The sequence below is a fragment of the Neofelis nebulosa genome, chromosome 18 (genome assembly GCF_028018385.1).
Source record: "Neofelis nebulosa isolate mNeoNeb1 chromosome 18, mNeoNeb1.pri, whole genome shotgun sequence".
NCBI lineage: Eukaryota > Metazoa > Chordata > Mammalia > Carnivora > Felidae > Neofelis > Neofelis nebulosa.
In genome coordinates, this window is record NC_080799.1 from 11,177,032 (window position 1) to 11,195,496 (window position 18,465).

The 18,465-nt window shown below is 57.0% G+C and overlaps 1 protein-coding gene across 1 annotated transcript in view; it reads left to right on the forward strand.

The window, feature by feature from the left end:
- Positions 1–6,105: 6,105 nt before the first annotated feature.
- Positions 6,106–18,465, forward strand: part of LOC131501584 (serine/arginine repetitive matrix protein 3-like) — a 108,047-nt gene continuing 95,687 nt past the window's right edge. Inside the window, exons 1-2 of the mRNA XM_058711895.1 lie at positions 6,106–6,138; positions 6,868–7,716. Coding sequence (XP_058567878.1) covers positions 6,106–6,138; positions 6,868–7,716 — 882 coding nt within the window. The remainder of the gene's footprint in view (positions 6,139–6,867; positions 7,717–18,465) is intronic.

The window sequence follows — 18,465 nt, forward strand, 5'->3', positions numbered from 1 at the left end:
TCTGTGCCCTCACTTTCCTCATCTGTAAGATGGGAATAAATAATACCCCCACCTACAGCGGACCTTTGCTGGGAAGTTGTTTGTGTCTGTATGCATCTGTCTGTCCATCTGTCTCAGGAGTCTGAGTGCTCGTCTGTGGGGGCAAACGGACCCTTCTTGCTCCTGTGGTTCTCCCCAGGTTGGCCACAGAGCTGATGGGGCTGTGAGAAGGCAGGGCCTTGTCCTTTCTGTCCAGAGAGGTCCACCCAGAGTCACTGGGTCTTATCCCCTAAAGTCCCAATCCACCGGGCAGAACACTCACGGTCAGAAACCTCACGGACCCAGGGGGTAGTGGCCACACTTTATGCCGAGGAGAAAGGAGACTTGACAGAGGCTTTTATGCTGGTCCAGGCCCCCGGCCCCAGTCTGCCCACTTGGCAAACAGGGCACAGAAGCTCCCAGGCTGGAGTCTGAGCGGAGGAAGCCAGGGGATGTGAGCGAGAGCCTATAATGACAGCCACCATGTGTCCCTTCAGGTAACACCAGGGTGGCCCCGAGCTGGGGTTGTGAACCAGGCTGTATTTGTACGTGGTCTCTGGGAAAACAAATTAAAAACTCATTAAAAAAAATTTTTTTTAAACGTTTTATTTATTTTTGAGACAGGGAGATACAGAGCATGAACAGGGGAGGGTCAGAGAGCGGGAGACACAGAATTTGAAACAGGCTCCAGGCTCCAAGTGGTCAGCACAGAGCCCGACGCGGGGCTCGAACTCACGGACCGCGAGATCATGACCTGAGCCGAAGTCGGCCGCTTAACCGACTGAGCCACCCAGGCGCCCCTAAAAACTCATTTTAAAGTTAACTTATTTATTTTGGGAGACAGAGAGAGAAAGCACGAGTGGGGGAGGCAGAGAGGGGGGAGAGAGAGAATCCCAAGCAGGCTCCACGCCCGACACGGGGCTCGAACTTACGAACTGCAAGATCAGGACCTGAGCCGAAATCAGGAGTCAGCCTTTGACCAACTGGGCCACCCAGGCGCCCCCCCACCCAAATCATTTTAAATTAAAATTTTAAATAATCATATTTTTTTTTCAACGTTTTTTATTTATTTTTGGGACAGAGAGAGACAGAGCATGAACGGGGGAGGGGCAGAGAGAGAGGGAGACACAGAATCGGAAACAGGCTCCAGGCTCCGAGCCATCAGCCCAGAGCCCGACGCGGGGCTCGAACTCACAGACCGCGAGATCGTGACCTGGCTGAAGTCGGACGCTTAACCGACTGCGCCACCCAGGCGCCCCATAAATAATCATATTTTTTGTTTATCTTCCATGTGGCCCGCTTCCAGTTAAGTACAAAACTGAAGCCTGATGGAAATAATGGTTTGCATGTCATTGTCAGCTTGCGTGAGTGGCCACGGGGGACTGTGGTCTACATCATAAATTACTTTCCACGGTGAGTTCAGAGCAACTTTAAAAAGTACCCCCCAGTACTGGGGCGCCTGGGTGGCTCAGTGGGTTGGGTGTCTGACTTTGGCTCAGGTCATGGTCTCGTGGTTCGTGAGTTCGAGCCCCGTATCGGGCTCTGTGCTGACAGCTCGGAGCCTGGAGTCTGCTTCGGATTCTGTGTCTCCCTCTCTCTCTGCCCCTCCCCTGCTCGCACTCTGTCTCTCTGTCAAAAAGAAAAACAAACAAACAAACAAACAAAAGTACCCCCAGTGCATTCACCACGGTGCCTACCCAGACCAGAGTCCTCTCAGGTGGTTTCAATTTCTGACATTTTTGGGGGTGGCTGGAACTGAGCAGTCCATGGGATTTATACTCGTCTAGAGGCTGAAGCTGGTGGGCAAATCCAGAATTTTCCAGGAGGGCCAAATTTTGAATAGCTTTATTCTTTCCACAAAGAGTAGTAGATGGTAACACACAGCTTCATGGATTTTGTGATTATAACTTTTTAAGATTCTTTCCCTGGGAGAAACAGATGGGCTCACCTGAAAATGAAACTGTCCTGGGGCCGTCTGGGTGGCCCAGTCGGTTGAGCATCCGACTCTTGATTTCGGCTCAGGTCATGATGTTGCAGTTTTGTGGGTTCGAGCCCCACGTCAGGCTCTGCACTGGGCGCATGGAGCCTGCTTGGGATTCTCTCTCTCTCTCTGCCCCTTCCCCATTTGCACTGTCTCTGTCTCTCTCAAAATAAATAAATACACTTGAAAAAGGAAAAGCAAAGCAAAGCAAACTGTCCTGATCTGAGAAACAGTGCAGTCTGTTTCCCCTCTGTCCTCCACGGGGAGGTCAGGGGCCGAGGCTGAGCCCTGACCCCTCCTCATGGCTGGGGTCCCTCCATTCACAGTGGGTGCTTTCTGCACCCACTAACAGTTCACTTCATTCCTGACTTTTCTGCCTTTTCCAGGAAAGCCTGGTAGCCGGGAGGATGTGCTGATTTTGGAGTCGGACAGTCTGGAACCTTGACACCTGGCTCCATCACTGGATGGCTTTGGGCAAAGCAGAGTCTGTCTTCAGCCTGAGGCGGTGATCAATTTTCAGACTGTGCCCCCCGCAGGCTGGCTGCCCCCATATACGTGTATTTGGAATTTTAAGTGATATGTGCGGACCCGAAACATACCCCCCCCCCCCCCCCAGGCAGTGAACAAGGAGCGCGATATAAAATACCTGTAAACAGTTTTTGGGATATTCTTCCCTTGTATGAAGCATGCCGAGGTGGGGTGGAGCCTGAGCACTGCTGAACATTTCTAAAAGGAAGAGGGACAGGTTCAGACGCGTGCGTTTAGGTGGATGGTGCCACAGTATGAATGCAGCTCGGAGGCAAGACCAGGGAGCGGACGGGTGATGCCGAAGTCGCCGCAGGAGATGTGCCCGAGGACCTTGCAGCAGGGATGCAGGAGAGCTCTGGGTTGCGGACCAATTTGAGAGACGGATCGGATGTGGGGCGAGCGGATCGGAGAGGTGCTTGGGCTGACCTGGTTTCTAGCTCGGGGCCCTAAAACCTAAAGCGCGCGGACCCTCGAGTCCACTGGCCTCGGCCCCGGCAGGAAGCGCGAGTCGGTGGCTGGGCGCAACACGTGAAGACCCGGTCAAGTTCAGATGCCTTGGAAACTCCTCCGTGTGGCCAGAGAAAACCCGTGGAGTTGAGCCTGTGGATTTGTTGGGACCTGGAAGCCAAGGAGGTTTGGGGTGACCGCCCGTATTGAGATGACCGGGGAGGCAGTAAGGATGCTTAAAATCAACTTTCTCTTTGGAGCTGGTGCACCTGGAGGGGGTGGCCAAGGCACCTGTCTCCCCTCTTCCCCGCTGGCATTGCCAGCCCATGGTCAGGATTTATTAGCTCTTACTTCCCATCTCCCACCTTACAGGGTGCAAAGCAGCTAAAACACAAGTACAGACTCTGATGTGATGGAGGGAGGGATGTGTGCCTTCCTTCCTCCCACCCCTCCCTGCACCCCTGCACAGGTGACTCTGAGGGCCATGGGACCCTCCTAGGGCTTCTCTGCCCAGGCCCCACCCCTGCCCCCATCCCTGGATGGCACCTTGTCTTAGCTGTTGTCCCATCTTACTAGTAGAGAAAGCAGGACTCGAAGGGGGTGGAATTACTTACCCAAGGTCACCTGGGAACTGGGAGGCACCTAATCATGGGCTGGGACTGTCCCTGTGAGGCACAGCACCTAGGACCAGCCTGTGAATCAGGGAAGGACAGGAGGAGGTCACAGCAAGGAGCAGAGAAAGAGGTGAGGCGAGCCAGAGGCCGGAGCCTCTCCTGCAGCCCGGGTTTGCCAGCCTGGCCTGTTCCACACCGCGTCTGAGCTACAAGCCCCTCGGGGGGTGCCTGACCCTGGGAGTGGGAACTGGGGACCCCCGGGCTGGATCTTACTATCTTCAAAAAAAAAAATTGAAATAATTTCCAACTTCCTGTTGCAACAATAGTATAAAGACCAACGATTAACATTTTGCCACATTTTGCTTCTAGCACGTACATGACTTTTTTTTCCCTTCACCAGTTGAGGGTTAGTTTTAGACCTCATGCCTCTGACCCTTAAATATGTCAGTGGGTGTATCATAAGAGTAAACACGTTCTCCGTCAAAATGCTGTCGTCCAATTCGACTTTGGTACAATACCATTGTCTACTCTACAGACATATTTACATTTTGGCATTTTCTCCCCAGACGGTCCTTCCTGGCGATCTTTTTCTCCCTCACCTGATCTAGCATTTAATCCAAGACAGTACACTGCGTTTACTTGTGCTGTGTCTGTTTTCCTTTCACCTGCACAAGTTCAACTCTCTGTCTTTGTCTTCTTTTCATCTTGGTACGTTTGAGAAGCTATTTTGTGGAATGGCCCCCAGGTTCGGTTGGTCTGATGCTTTCCAAGCAAGTTACGCCTTGCATGAAAAAAATGAAGCTGGTGGCCAATAAAACTCTGAAAGATTTTACATTTTGTCTCACTCTCTGGGTCTTCTTGTGAACTAATAGCTCTGTTCCGCCCCCCCCCCCCTTTCCCTGAGCCTGGGGTCCTGCTGGAGCCGGTCAGGTGGTCTGTAGACGGGGCAGGGGCACTAGGGTACCAGCTCCTCACCTGGCTCCTCACCTGGCTCCTCACCCTCCTGTGGGTGAGCCCACCTGGTCAGGTGGGCACTAAGTGTGCGATTCCTGATGGGCCCGCCATTTTCAGTTAAGACAACCATAGAAGCTTCTAGAAGCAGTAGGAGCCCCATAGGCTCACAGCAGGTGCAGGAGCCCTCCGGGCCTGGAGCCGCCCCCATTTTGTGAGTATAATCACAGAGAAGTGGGTTTGGATCTTACTCACCAAGTTTTGTTTACACAGCTACCCAAAAATCAGGCATTGGCTATTTTGAGCCACTGCATCCTGTTGGTGTGTAGTTCCGGGAGGAGGGAAGTTGTGAACGTTTTCGGGGGTGTGGGCTGCTTGGGCCTCCTCTCCCGCCTTCCGCTCCCCCCCTTCCCCTCCACCTGTCTCCTCCTTTTCTTGCTGTTCATTCGTGTGAACACTAGGTGGCAGTGGTCCCCCATTAATAACCCAGGGAGCCCCAGCCGCCGCAGCGCGTGCGCAGCGCAGATGGCTGGCCCTCCCCCTCCTCCCCCCCACAGCCGCCAGTCTGGTGGCTTTCAGCTCTTTCCAGCCTTGGAATCCTGTCTTCTGGTGACATCTTTTTCCCACCCACTCTCAAAACGTTGAGATACAATTCACATACCATAAGTGCGCCCCTTGAGAGCGTACAGCTCAGTGGTTTTTACTGCATTCACCGGGTTGTGTGACCCTTTTCTGCTAATTACAGAACGTGTCACTCTGGTAAGATCTCACACGGAAGGCGGATATGGTGGAACAGGCTAGCCAGGATTTTTTTTTTTTTTTTTTTTTCTGTTGCTCTGGCTGGGGAAAGCCCCTCACACTGCACGGAGAGCTGTAGATTTTTGGGGCCACCCACCCCCTTGCAGACAGACGGTACAAGCACACCGGTTCAGCGTGCTTCCCTCTGGTGCGGATTGCGGATGCTGTGTTTTTTACAGCTTGATGGCTTGTGGCAGCCCTGTGTCAGGCAAGTCGTTCGGTGCCACGTTTCCAACAGCATTTGCTCGTTTCGTGCGTCGGGGTCACATTTGGGTCATTCTCGCAACATTGCTCATTTTTTTCGTTAGTGTATTTGTTACGGCGATCTGTGACCGGTGATTATGACTCCCTCTCATCTCAGATGATGGTTAGCATTTTTTACCAATAAAGTATTGAAAAACTTATTAAAGTTATTTATTTTGAGAGAGAGCACAAGTGGGGTAGGGGTAGAGAGAGAGAGAGAGTGAAGGGGGAGAGAGAATCCCAAGCGGACGCTGAGCTGTCAGCGCGGAGCCCAGTGTGGGGCTCAAACTCATGAGTGGTGAGGTCATGACCTGAGCCAAAACCAAGGGTTGGATGCTTAGGGGGCTGAGCCACGCAGGCGCCCCACAAAGTATTTTTTAAATTAAGATCTGTCCATTGTTTTTCTAGACATAATGCTATTGCAGACTTAATAGGCTACAGTTTAGTGTAAACATAACTTTTACACGCACTGGGAAGGCAAAAAAGCCACTTGACCTGTTTTATTGCCATATTTGCTTTATCATAATGGTCTGCACCCAAACCGGCAGTATCTCCAAGGTATGCAGTCTTTGCTTCCCGCCCCTCCTTGGGTCTATGGCATGTGACGGTGGAGGGGAAGGGGAGGGGCATAACCTGCGGTAAAGGGCTTTCTCCAGGGCCTCCCTGCGGCATTTCCCTCCCCTGTCCCCGGAGCAGCAGCGAGTGAGAGAGCAGGAAAGGCTCACTGGAGGAGGTTGGGGGCGGCGGTGGGGCGGGGGGCGCCCTCCTGCCCTTGCTAAGCTGTGAGTCAGCTCGTGGGCTCTGGCCCTGCCATCAGACTGGCCTGCAATGGGCTGGTGGGTTTATTGGGAAAAATTGACGTGGCTGCGGACCTTCCGGTGTAGGGAATTCTGCAGGGGTGAGACCCCCCCCCCCCCCCCCCCCCCCCCAGTTCTCTGCGGCTCTGGGAGGAGACCCCAGGGATTCCGTGGCTAGCTGCACGGGCAGAAGGTGGAGGAGGACTCGAGCCTGGGTGTGCGAGGGGCTGGGAGCATCGCCCACTGGCTGTCCCTCTCTCTGTGGCTGCCCCCAGCATGGAGCAGGCTGCGTGCAGCTTTACTTATACCGCCGCGCACCCTGGGTAAACACAGGGGTCGCTCCGCAGTCTACGAGCCGCTTCTAGCGTTCCCTCAAGTTCAGTTGGGGCCATTGACTAATTCCGGCCGGGTGACTGAGTCACTTCTGGGCCGAGGCCATGCCCGGTGGCTGTGCCTGCTCCGTCTCTTGGTCTCTTGGCTTCTGCCGGAGCCGCACCCGGAAGGTCGGAGGACGGCGCGTGCTCACGGCGCATGCGCACCAGCCCGGGGCGTGGTGGGGGGAGGGGGGTGGGGGACGCCGCTGAGGGGCCTGGTGGCGGCGGCGGCCGTTCCTCGTCCTGACCGACGCCTGCGCCGCCTTGGCAGGGACCGCCACGAAGGAGGAAGACCACATCCGAGCGGGACCCGCCGGCGGGGGGCTGCTCGTTACCAAGGCAACCGCTCCTTCTTGGCACCCCAAACACGGCAGAGGGGCCAGGGCCGTGGAAGCACCCAGAAGAGCGCCCTCCGGCCCCGCCTCGAGGCCCTTGGCGGGAAGAGGAGAAGACGAGCGGTGCCGGGACCGGACTGCAATAACCAGAAGCACCTGGAACGTGATGGGGCCCTCCGAGAAGCCCCTGCAGGGGTGGGGTGGGGAGGGGAGTCCACGGAGCGTGGCCCGGGCAGCACACGCGGCGGCTTCGCCCTTGCTGCCCCTGCTCGGTGGGGCGCCCCTTCTGGCTCTGGAACCGGTTCCCGGGACACGCAGGGATGCTGTGGAGGACGCAAGGCCCGGGCGGGTGGGGGCTTGGAGGCCACCCTCTCTGGGGCCCGCCCCGCCCCTCCGCGGACACGCTCGGGCCGCGTGGAGCACGGGTGGAGCGCCACCGAAGAAGCCCGGGCCGCTCGCTGCTCGGGCAGCTCTCGCAGGCGGCAGCGTCGTGGCTCCGGCGCGGGATGGCGCCCGTGGCCGCCCCGTCCCAGCGCCGAGGACGGACGGAGCCCGCCCTCCTCTTCGCCCGTCAGCCGTGCCGTGGCCTCCAAAGCCACCCAAGAAGGGGCCACCGCGGTGGTGAGGAAGGTCAGTGCCCCTTCTCCGTCCCTAGAGCGTACCCGGAATCCCGCACGAGTGGGTCGGTGACATCCAGGTCGCCTCGTTTGCGTCGCCTGTGCTTAACGTCTGGCCGACTAGCATCCGTTCTCTGTTGGGTCCGCTGCTTGGGTCCGCTGCTTGGGTCCGCTGCTGGGACTCGCTCCCTGCCCTGGAGCAGTTTGCAGCCTGGAGTGTGTGTGTGGGGGGGACGCGTGCACATGCATGCACACACGTGCACACACCACACACACGTATACAGGCGCACACGCATCCATGCTCACGTGCACGCGCTCCCACACGCACACACGTGCACACACGTTCACGTGCACACACGTTCGCATGCACACACGCACAGAGTGCTGGGGAGAGTGCTAGCTAGGCCAAGGTCTTGCTCCTGCTCCCAGGCCAGAGAGAAGCTAGAGGACATCGCCTGCCCCTACGAGGTCTGTGCAAAGGCCCTGTGGGGTGCAGTGGTGAGGGCCTTCCTCGAGGCCCAGTAGCGGGAGGAGTCTGACCGTGGACGAGTGGAGACACAAGAGGTCGGCCCTGAAGGAGCCCAGCTGAGCTCTGGGTCGGGAGGGTAAGAAGGGGCCCGAAGAGGAAGCAGCTTCTTATTTGAGCAGCATCAGAACCGCCCAGAGAGCCTGTTAAACCTGGAGTGCAGCTCCACCCCCCGCGTTTCTGATTCAGCGGGTAGGGGGGCATCACGAATTCGTTGGGTTTCCATACATTCCAGTGGAAGCTGGTGCCGCTTTGGGATGATTGGCTTGGAATCTGGAGGCTGGAGGCTCAGGAGAGGGCTGGGCTGTGGGGCGGGAGGAAGCTGGCGAGTGGTCGGGGTGGGGATGGCTCGTCGCCCTGCTGTTGGGGGGGAGGCTAGTGGATGGAAGGAGGGGGCACACCTACAACGGGGGACCGCCTTTGCTGCCGCATCACCCTCCCCACCGCCGTCTGCTGAGGTCTCACCACGGGGCAGGCACGGCGCTGAGTGCCTGCTTCCTGTGCTCTGTCCACGTGAGAAGCGGGGTGACCACTGCACGGCTCACTTTCTAAGGTCACAGGAGGATTAAATGCGACCTCGCCACACCGTGGTGGCTATCACATTCCCTGGGATGGATAGGGGGTCATTCACGTGGGCTCAAAGTAGCCACAGGGGTCCTTTGTAAGGAAGGAAGGAAACAGGATTATTGGAGACAGAGTAAGAGATGTGATGATGGGGTGGGGGTGGGGGGTAGAGAGAGAGAGAGAGAGAAGCTACACTGAACTGGTTTTCAAGACACAGGAGGTGCCATGAGCCAAGGAGTGGAGGTAGCCTCTAGAAGCTGGCCATGCCGAGGAAATGTGTTCTCCTCTAGAGCCTCCAGAAGGAGCCAGCCCCGCTAACCTCTCGATTTTAGGACCTCTGACCTCCAGAACCGGAGGAGGGACAGGTCCCCACGGTTTTCAGCCATTGCCCTGGTAGGAACTTGCTACAGCAGTAACGAGAGGCCAATACCTCTTGGTTCTGCCTCCGTCTTCCGACCCTCTTCCTCTTTCCAGAGGGTTCGGTCCACAAGAGACTTCCTCGGGGAAGTCTCCTTCATTTCCCCAACTAAATAAATACCCCTGCCCTCCTAGCTCCCCAAATGTTTTCGAACAGCGACATCACGATCGTGGACGTGCGTGAACGTTTTGCGTCATGACTGGTGAGCGGTTTCCTCACTGGTTCCAGACTCGGCTCCGAGAGGACAACCGGGCCTCCAGTTGTGTGCACCGTTCTCCCGGGCAGGCAGTGCCGGGTGCTGGGGACAGAACGTGACCGGGCGGAGGGACTGGAAAAATCCCATCCCCATCGAATGTGCGCAACTTAATTCACGGTTTCAGTAGTCAAATTCTTGGAGACAGAAAGCAGAGTGGTGGGGGTGGGGGGACCAGGAGGGAGGGTGGGGGGTGAACGGTGAATACGGACAGGGTTTCTGTTTGCGAAGACGAAAAAGTCCTGGGGACGGAGGGTGTTTACGGGGGCACAACAGCGCGAATGGATTAATGCCACTGAACTAGGCACTGGAAGATGGTTAAGGTGCTACATTTTATGTTATGTGTATTTTGCCACGATTGAAAAAACCAGCCTGGGGCGCCTGGATGGCTTAGTGGGTGAAGCGTCCGACTCTTTATTTCGGCTCAGGTCATGATCTCATGGTTCCTGAGATCGAGCCTCGAGCTGGCCTCTGCACTGACAGTGTGGGGCCCGCTTGTGCTCGCTCTCTCTCTCTCTCTCTCTCAAAATAAGTAAACATAACAACCCCACCCTGAATTTAAAACAATAAAAAGTGTCTGCGGGACCCAGCATTTGTGTCCATGCACTAAAAGTCTTCATTCTCTTAAAAAAAAAAATGAATTCATGGTGTCAGGCCATGCTGGGAGAAATGTCAAGAATGTTCCAGTCCAGTCAGACATGAAGAACCAAGGACCTGCCCTATCCCAACCTGGAGTTTCATGATAGGGAGCTGCATTTCTGGGGGAGGGAGCTGGAGAGGTGACCCTCCTGGGCTCACGGGGGTGGGCAGGGCCTCCTGGACTCAGGGCCAGGCTTCTGAGGGGTTCCTGGCAGGGGAAATTCTACTAGTAGGATATTTATTTAGGGGCACCTGGGTGGCTCAGCTGGTTAAGCGCATCTGATTCTTGATTTTGGTTCAGGTCGTGATGTCACAGTTGGTGAGTTTGAGCCCCGCCTCTGGCTCTGCACTGACAGTTCGGAGCCTGCTTGGGGTTCTTCCTCTCGCTCGCTCAAAAGAAAGAAATAAGCTTAAAAAAAAGAAAGACATTTATTGACCTCATTCTTCTAGTAAGAGTGCCCTCTGTGGCAGGACCACCGTTTTCACTTGAGGACACCAGGGCTCCACGGGGTTTGGGGTCCCAGAGCTGAGATCCCGCCAGCGTGGCAGGCCTTCTGAAGTCGTTCGGGAAGACAGCTGGCCCCTGGGAAGGGGTTGGGGGTGGCAGGCTGGGGACTGGAGGCAGCTGGGCCAGGGCCGAGGACCAAAAGGCCAGGCTGAGTCACCAGCAGGCTGAGCAGATTACTGGGGGCGCTCCTGACAGCCACCAGGTGTCTCTCTTGATTCGTGGAAAAGGTCTGCAGGCTCCCTGTGCTCGGCTCCCGGGAAGACCCCGGCCTGCGCGCCTGCCGTGTCCCACGGTGGGGCGGGAGCGAGGGTCTGCTGTCCCTGAGCCGGGCAGCAGCTATCAGCCACATCCCCGTCCCTGCAGCCCTTGCTTCTGTCCCCACCACCAGGATGTGGGGCAGCGTTAAACGTGGCTGCACGTGCAGACCGTGGGGCAGGGCGCAGGCACAGCCCAAGGTGTAGTTCGCCGTGGTCTGTGGAGCGATGATAGTTCGGGACCCCCGAAGCTTTGGCGGGCCGGAGTGACCCGTCGGGGCTCGGCTGGGAACAGGAGCCTTGGAAGGCGAAGATCTTTCTGGCACATCCGCGGTCGAAAGAATAAGTGATGGACTGGATAGGGGCGTCCCTGTGCAGCTGGGCAGTGGGAGAGGCAGTGGTTTTTTTGGCTTAACCCTCCTCCTTGGGGCTGAGATGGCCCCTCCAGAGCCCTTCTGCCCACTGCCTGACCTGGTCATGAAGGGCTCCGCTCCCAGGCACCTGATTGCAGGGCTCTCAGAGCGAGTGTGTGTGTGTGTGTGTGTGTATGTGTGTTGGAGACCCAGGCCTCCCATTTCCCCTCACGCCTCCCTCCCCTTCGCCACCACCTCTCCAGCAGCTCAGCCCAGAGGGGCAGGATGGGGAGGTGGCGCCTGTTTCTCTCTGTTCCAGAAGGGCTCACTGTCTGCCCTGCTAATCCAGACAGAGCAGCCCAGCGGCACCCTGTCCGTCTGCATACACAGCCACATTTACGGAGGGCCTGCTGTGTAGATGGACACTGGGTCAGCTCCCGAAGGGTTGGTAGCCAAGTGGGGAGGCAGCACGAGACAAGTAGACGGGTAAATGAACCGGCGTGTTTCAGATGGTGGGGTTGTTCCAAGGGGGAATAAAATGAACAAAATGAGGATGGGGCCCTGGAGAGGGAAGAGGAGAAGCAGGTGGGCGGGAAGATAGTCTCTGCCGGCTGTGACCTGATGGATGACAAGCTGGCCGGCCATCTGGGGGAAGCACACGGAACAGCAAGTGCAAAGGTCCTGGGGTGGAGGGGAGCCTGGCGTGTGAGAAGGCCAGCATGGCTGGAGCACAGTTGATGGGGGAGTGTCCCCTCATGAAGTCAGAGAGACGGCAGGGCCCAGCTTATGCAGGGCCTGTGAGAGAGTGGAGACTTGATTTTCATGGGGATGCACAATCTGATTCGCTGCTGTATGTGTGCGTTTGCACATGTGTGTGCTCGGGGAACAAACAGGCAAATGATGACGATAAGTATTTATTGAGCACTTGCTGCGTACTAGGTCCTGGGCTAAATACGTCATGCGTGATCTCATTTTTAACTTGGGGCAGGAAGTTATGATTATTAGCTACCGTCTACCCATTTCGTAGATGGAAAAGCTGAGGCAGAGTCTCTGTTCCTGCTCCCCCAGCTGTTCCTTATCCCAAAGACATTTCTACAAAATGATGTCATTGTCCTTGGGAAGAGGAGTCTGGATGGGTGATCAGGTGATGCCATGGGCCTTTCTGGGCCCTAAATCGCAGCCCCCGGGGGGAGCCACGTGGGGCGGGCAGGGAGGCAGGGAGGCCGACCCTGGGTCTGCAGAAGCCTCTCCGCTCCAGCTGCGTATGTTCAATAGGCTTTGTTATTACCCAGATGGAAAATCTAGCAGGAAAGGATGAACTGGGTGTAACCAGCCTCCTCGTCACCATTTCTCTGTGTGTCTGCTCTCCCCTGGGTCCGCCAGCCCCTAGAGAGGAGGGGGGCTGGATGCTGTGGCTCCTGGCCCTCACGGTGCCCGGCACAGCGCCTGGTGTGCAACAGGGGCGCAGTCAATGTCCCGTGAGTGCAGAGCTGCTCGGGAGAGCAGGGGTCTCCTTTTTAGCGGAAAGTGGGGTCCCAGGGAGCAAGAGAGGGACAAGGCAGAGAGGGAGCCGGGAGGGCAGGGCCTGCTTGTGGAGGCGGCTGCGGTGGCCGCTGCTGGGGGTGCAGCATGGCTGACGCCTGTTCTTTTTTAAGTTTACTTATTTATTTTGAGGCAGACGGAGACAGCGTGAGTGGGGGAGGGGCAGAGAGAGAGAGAGGGAGACAGAGAATCCCGAGCAGGCTCCGCAATGTCAGCACGGAGCCCGATGCGGGGCTCGAACCCACGAACCCGGAAGATCGTGACCTGAGCTGAAAGCAAGAGTTGGGCGCTAACCGACTGCGCCACCCAGGTGCCCCTGTGGAGGCCTGTTCTTGATGTGGGGTGGGAGGGCTGGGCGGCGGAGGGGACAGGCGTCCCAGCGGCTGTCGGCTGTTGCTTCAGACAGTCCTTGGGAGAGGAAGGGGAAGCACGTGCCCACTTTTGCCCCACTGGGCGTTAACTACCTCCCTTCCAGGCGCACGTGCACGGGCGAATGTGGCAGCATATTTGGCGATGACTTTCAGTGGCCTGGCGCTCCTGCTCTTGGCTGTGATAGGAAGGTGACGGCACATTCCTGCTGAACCGTTCGCGCTAATAGGGGTCTCGTGGTCACATGCCTCACACTGTGTTGGAACAGATGTTCCAGGCAGGACCCCGCAGGGCCAGCAGGGCCCCTGTTCCAGCCCGAGGATGCCAGGGCTCTGGGCTGGCAGGGTTCCGGGGCTGAGATCCCTGCCTGCAGAGGAGCAGGCTTGCTCACACCTGCCCGACCCCCAAGCAGCGTCTGGGGAAGACATCCGGCTCCCTGGAAATCCTTTAGCTTTGCCGGGGAGTTCTCCATGCCCCGGTGTGGTCTTCCTTTTTGTCCGGAAAGCGGCTCCATGGGTGGGAGCCATCCCTTTTGAGCTGTGGCTTGGCCACACTGGGAGAACATTGCCCGGGGTCTGTTTCGTTTCCACCAAAGGGAGGGCTCTGATGGCTGGTCTGGCTTTGGGTGACAGGCATGTCCACGAGTGGGGGACCTGCCTTCTCAGCTGCCTTTTTTTTCTTTAAAGTTTATTTACTGTTGGGAGAGAGAGAGAGAGAGAGAGAGAGAGAGAGAGAGAGAGAGAACATGAATCAGGGAGGGGCAGAGAGAGAGGAGACAGAGAATCCCAAGCAGGTTCCAAGTAGTTGTCAGCACAGAGCCCGATGCGGGGCTTGAACTCACAAACTGCGAGATCGTGACCTGAGCTGAAGTCGAGTGGGACGCTTAATTGACTGAGCCACCCAGGCATCCCCTCAGCTGCTTTTGGGGTGGGGATGGCTCTGTTTCTGGTTTTTGTCCCCGTGTGGGTGATAACCTGATTTGCTTCTCTCCTCTTATAGAACATTTGACATGGATGACCCTTTCTTTCTGAGGTCACAACCTTTCCTTTATCCCTGGGGGCGGGTTTGGAAATGCCTTCCCTTAGCCTAGAGATGGACTGGAGAAAAATGAGCTAAATGTGTTCGGCTAGAAAAGGAAGCACCTGGTCCCTCTTCTTTTTCTTCGAGATGTGAAAATAACGATTCTAATAAAAATAGTCAACAGTGTTGATGGGCACCTCGTGGCCAGGCTGTGTTCTGGATACTGGGGAGCGGGTTCCTCTCGCTCGGGGTCTCAGAGTGGAGTGGGAAACACTGAGAAAAAAGCAGTGAGGTAGAGAGGCAAGTTGGAGGGGCTGCTGTGGGGACTGAGGCTGGGTGTCTCACTGACCTCAGGAGGGGAGCCCATGGTCCTGCAGGGACCCAGAGGAACCAGTGGCTGACAAACAACCTGCTGAAAGATGCTTTCTCTCAGAGCCCAGTGCAAAGTGCTCCCGGAGCTCATGGGGGAAGAGCAGTGAACTCACACTGGGGGTTGGGGGCTTTCTAGAGGAGGGGAGAGGGCACTCCCTGCAGACGGCACAGCCTGTGCAAAGGCCCGGTGGTGAGGGCAACAGCTCAGGGTGGTGGGGCAGCGGGGAGAGGGGATGGGGTGAGAAGCTCAGGACGGGTAACAAGGGTGTGGGTCTGGAGCGTCTTGTGCCCCATGGTGACAGGGTAGCCCCCGTCGGGAGTGGAGAGGGGTGTGGTGCCGTGAGCTGAGGCCCTGGATGGTGCCCCCGGAGGGTGGACTAAGTTCACGAGGCATGGGTCCCACCGGGGCAGGCATGGCGCCGAGGGCTGGCCGAGACTTGGCCGAGTCCGTGCACGGGGGTGTCTCCCACACAGGGCTCGTTTTCTTCATTTAGTGAACATTCGGGAACAGGTGCGTGTGCCAGACCCATGGTCCCAGGGGGCTGGGATGAGGACAGGCTGAGTGTGTGCCCATCTCAGCCCTGTGAGGATCTGCCCCAGAGGCAGCGGAGGTGACTCGGGGAGGGTGCTGAGCTGGGAGTCAGATGACGGGGTTTGGGGGTTGGACTTAACCGTTTCCTGTCACTCTGTTGGGCTCAGCATGCCGGGCCTCTTTGGGCTCTGGTTTCTTACTTATTTATGTACTTACTTACTTACTTAGAGAGAGTGCAAGCAGGGGAGGGGCAGAGAGAGAGAGAGAGAGAGAGAGAGAGAGAGAGAAAGAGAGGATCCCAAGCAGGCTCTGTGCGGTCAGTGCACAGAGCCTGAGGGGGGGCTCAAACTCACGAAACCGTGAAATGACCTGAGCCGAAATCAGACGCTTAACTGACTGAGCCACCCAGGCGCTCCGGGGCTCTGGTTTCTTAGAGTTTGTGAGCTATTTTTCCTAACGCTCTTTTCCCCAAGACCAAGAGGCTGGGATAGTGCTAGAACTTCGGGCTTTTCTGTGGGACGGGAGGAAGCTAGAGAAACAATTTCTCAGAAGGGGGGACATAAAGGCAACAGAGGGCAGACTTCGTGAGTGTCACAGCCGTGATGGCTCCGTGGGGTGGAGTAGGGTCAGGGGGCAGCAGAGCTGGAAGGGAACCTGTCCAACCCTCCCATTTTACAGATGGGAAACCAAGGGCCCGATATGGGAGCAGATCACCCAGCCCAGGGCTCTTCTCCGGAGAGGGTGCCTCTTCTCTGCTCTTATGTGGGTGTCAGGCTCGATTAGCCTGGGAAGGAAAAGAGTGAGGAGGGCACCTGGGGTCTCTCAGCCTGAAAGAAAATTCCAGAAGTCCTCAGAGGTATGGGGATCCTGGGTTCTGGGGAGGCTCCAGACTGACCTGCCTGCCTCAAGCTGGCAGACGGTGGACAGTGGGCCTCTGTGAGTCAGTATCCTCATCTGTCTGGCCCCTCAGACAAGGGGCCAGTTGTCTGGAGAATAGCAGAGACACCCCCTCCCCCCGCCCCCCAGATCTGATTCAGTCTCTGCTCCGGCCCCAGTCCACACCCGAGTAAAAGAAGCCCACCTTCCTGCTGACTTGTCTGCTACTCACATCTGCACACCAGCCGGCAGGGATTTGAGCGTATCTGGAATGTTCCGCCCAGCATCGTGTATTTTCTGACGGATTTCCAGCTAAGGATTCCATGTACCAGTGAAAACGGTCTCTGGTACCGCGTAGACATGACCTGTGTGTGTTTTCTCCCCACGTGTGTTCCAGGACTCAATCTGATTTCCATACGGCCTGAGCTCCCCGTGCGAGTTTCGGCAGACCAGTTAGAAGCTTGTACGCGCCCGAGTCTTTGTGGCCCGATGGTTCAGCTCCAGGGAAGGAGTCAAAGGGGGGACGTGTATGTGGGTGGTGTGTGTGCACGTGTGTGCGTTCACGTGTGCTGTCTGCGTGTGTCCGCGTGCGTGAGCGTGGATGCATGCAAGATGGGGGGGGGTGGGCCTCCTGGGAGGGTGTGGGGAGCCCGGGGCACCCACAAACACAGTCCCCACGCAGATTCGATTACTTGCCGTACGGACGGACCTTCAGTCCGCGTGGAAGGGAAGCTGGCGCTGTGGAAAAGTGGAGGTTGGCCCTGGAAATCAGTCACGTGAAGGCACTTGACGCTTTCGTAGGGGCTTAGGGGCTTTTCTGGGTCTGGGACGAGTGGACCGTGATCACCTTGCTTCCAGTGGGAAGTACGGGAGGCCTGGGCCCCGGCTCCTGCTCAGTGGTCCCCATCCATGTCCGGCACCTGCTCTGGCGGCTCCGAGGCCCTGGCGGGTGCAGCGTATGGAGATAGGAGGCCACGCACGCACAGCGTGCTGTACCTCAGAGGGCCCGGCGTCGGTGAGACGGGGCAGGGCCCTAGCGTGCGACTCAGATCATGCAAACGGGACGGTGTGGAGGACGGGGCACAGCCAGATTCGTTTTCTCCAGACCTGATCTGCAGTGTGCTAACGGTCTCACCCGGGGGGCCGTGGGCGGCTGATCAAGGTTAAACTCTGTGGTCTTGCTTCTCGATCTACAAAAAAAGGATTTGATCGTAGGTCTTCTGGTAGGTTTGCTGTAACGGGCTTTGGGAAGATGAGGTAAAGGATCGCAGGAGAACGGGCTTAGTGTTGTGTCAATCTCGCAGCAAGCGGCTGGTGAATGCTGGCTGTTGCTATGAGCTCTCCTTGTTTACTGGTTTGCTTGTTCCCCGTCTCATTCCGCAAGTAGCTCAGGCAGCTTACAAGATAGAAACCACCCACCAAAATAAAGAATAAGAGAGGGGTGAATCAGGCAAAAGGCAAAATAAAAATAGAAGAGAAGAATGAGGGCAGCATGCAGGGATCCAGGCTATCAAGTCCCATAGCTTTACCAGGGGGAGGGGGCAGGGAGAAGGGGTTGCACGTCGGATCTGGATGTCACGGAGGCTGGGGGCGCCTGCGCGGCTCAGTCGGTTAAGCGTCTGGCTCCTGGTTTTCGGCTCAGGTCGTGATCTCACGGTTTGTGCGTTTGAGCTCCAGGCTGCTTGAGATTCTCTCTCTCCCTCTCTCTGCCCCTCCCCTGCTCATGCTCTCTCGTTCTCTCTCTCTCTCTCTCTCAAAATAAATAAATTAAAAAACCCATTTATGAATGTCGCAGAGGCCAAAGCAAGAAGGAAACATCACAGGGGCGTGTGGCTGGTGATTGGCTGGACTTGAGAGCCCGTGTGAGGACGCTTGGCAGAGGCAGGGTGAGAGCCGGGCCCCTGGACTCTCCGTTTCGAGATTGAGTCCTTTCCACTAGTCTCTGTGACCTCCCCGCGGGTCAGCTGCACAGGCCGAGCTGGGGCCGTCACAGGGTGGGGTATTGAGCCGGCAGTGTCGGAGGCCTAGCCCCAGAGGACCAAGGAGGCCGGCCGGGGGAGTCCTCAAATGGTTCCAGCCTGGCACTCTGTCACCCTGAGATGTAGCAAACCCAGTGTGTGTTCCCCACTGATTCTACTTCTCAGGACTCAGTTTGTTCCCAAATGTCGCTCTCTGGTCTTGGGCCTTTGGAACACCAAGCCTTTGGGATGATTCCCTCTGAGGCCCCAGTCAGGCCAGCTCTAGGGAGGGAGTAGAAGATTTCCTCCTTACCCACTTGCGGGGAAGGTGCCGTCATCTGGGGACATCCCCCACCCCAGGCCCTTGAGTTTTCACTGAATTTTCATCACTACTGTTGTCACCACTGTCTCTGTCTTTACTGAGCACCTGCCGATGGGCGTTTGCAGACGTGACTCAACCATCGCACAGGGATTGGTAGGGTGCCCGCTGTGTGCCCGGCACTGTTTGAAGGGCTAGAGATACAGCAAGGGACGGGGCAGTCAAAGGCCTCGTGGTGAAAAGTTCACCTTCTCAGCGG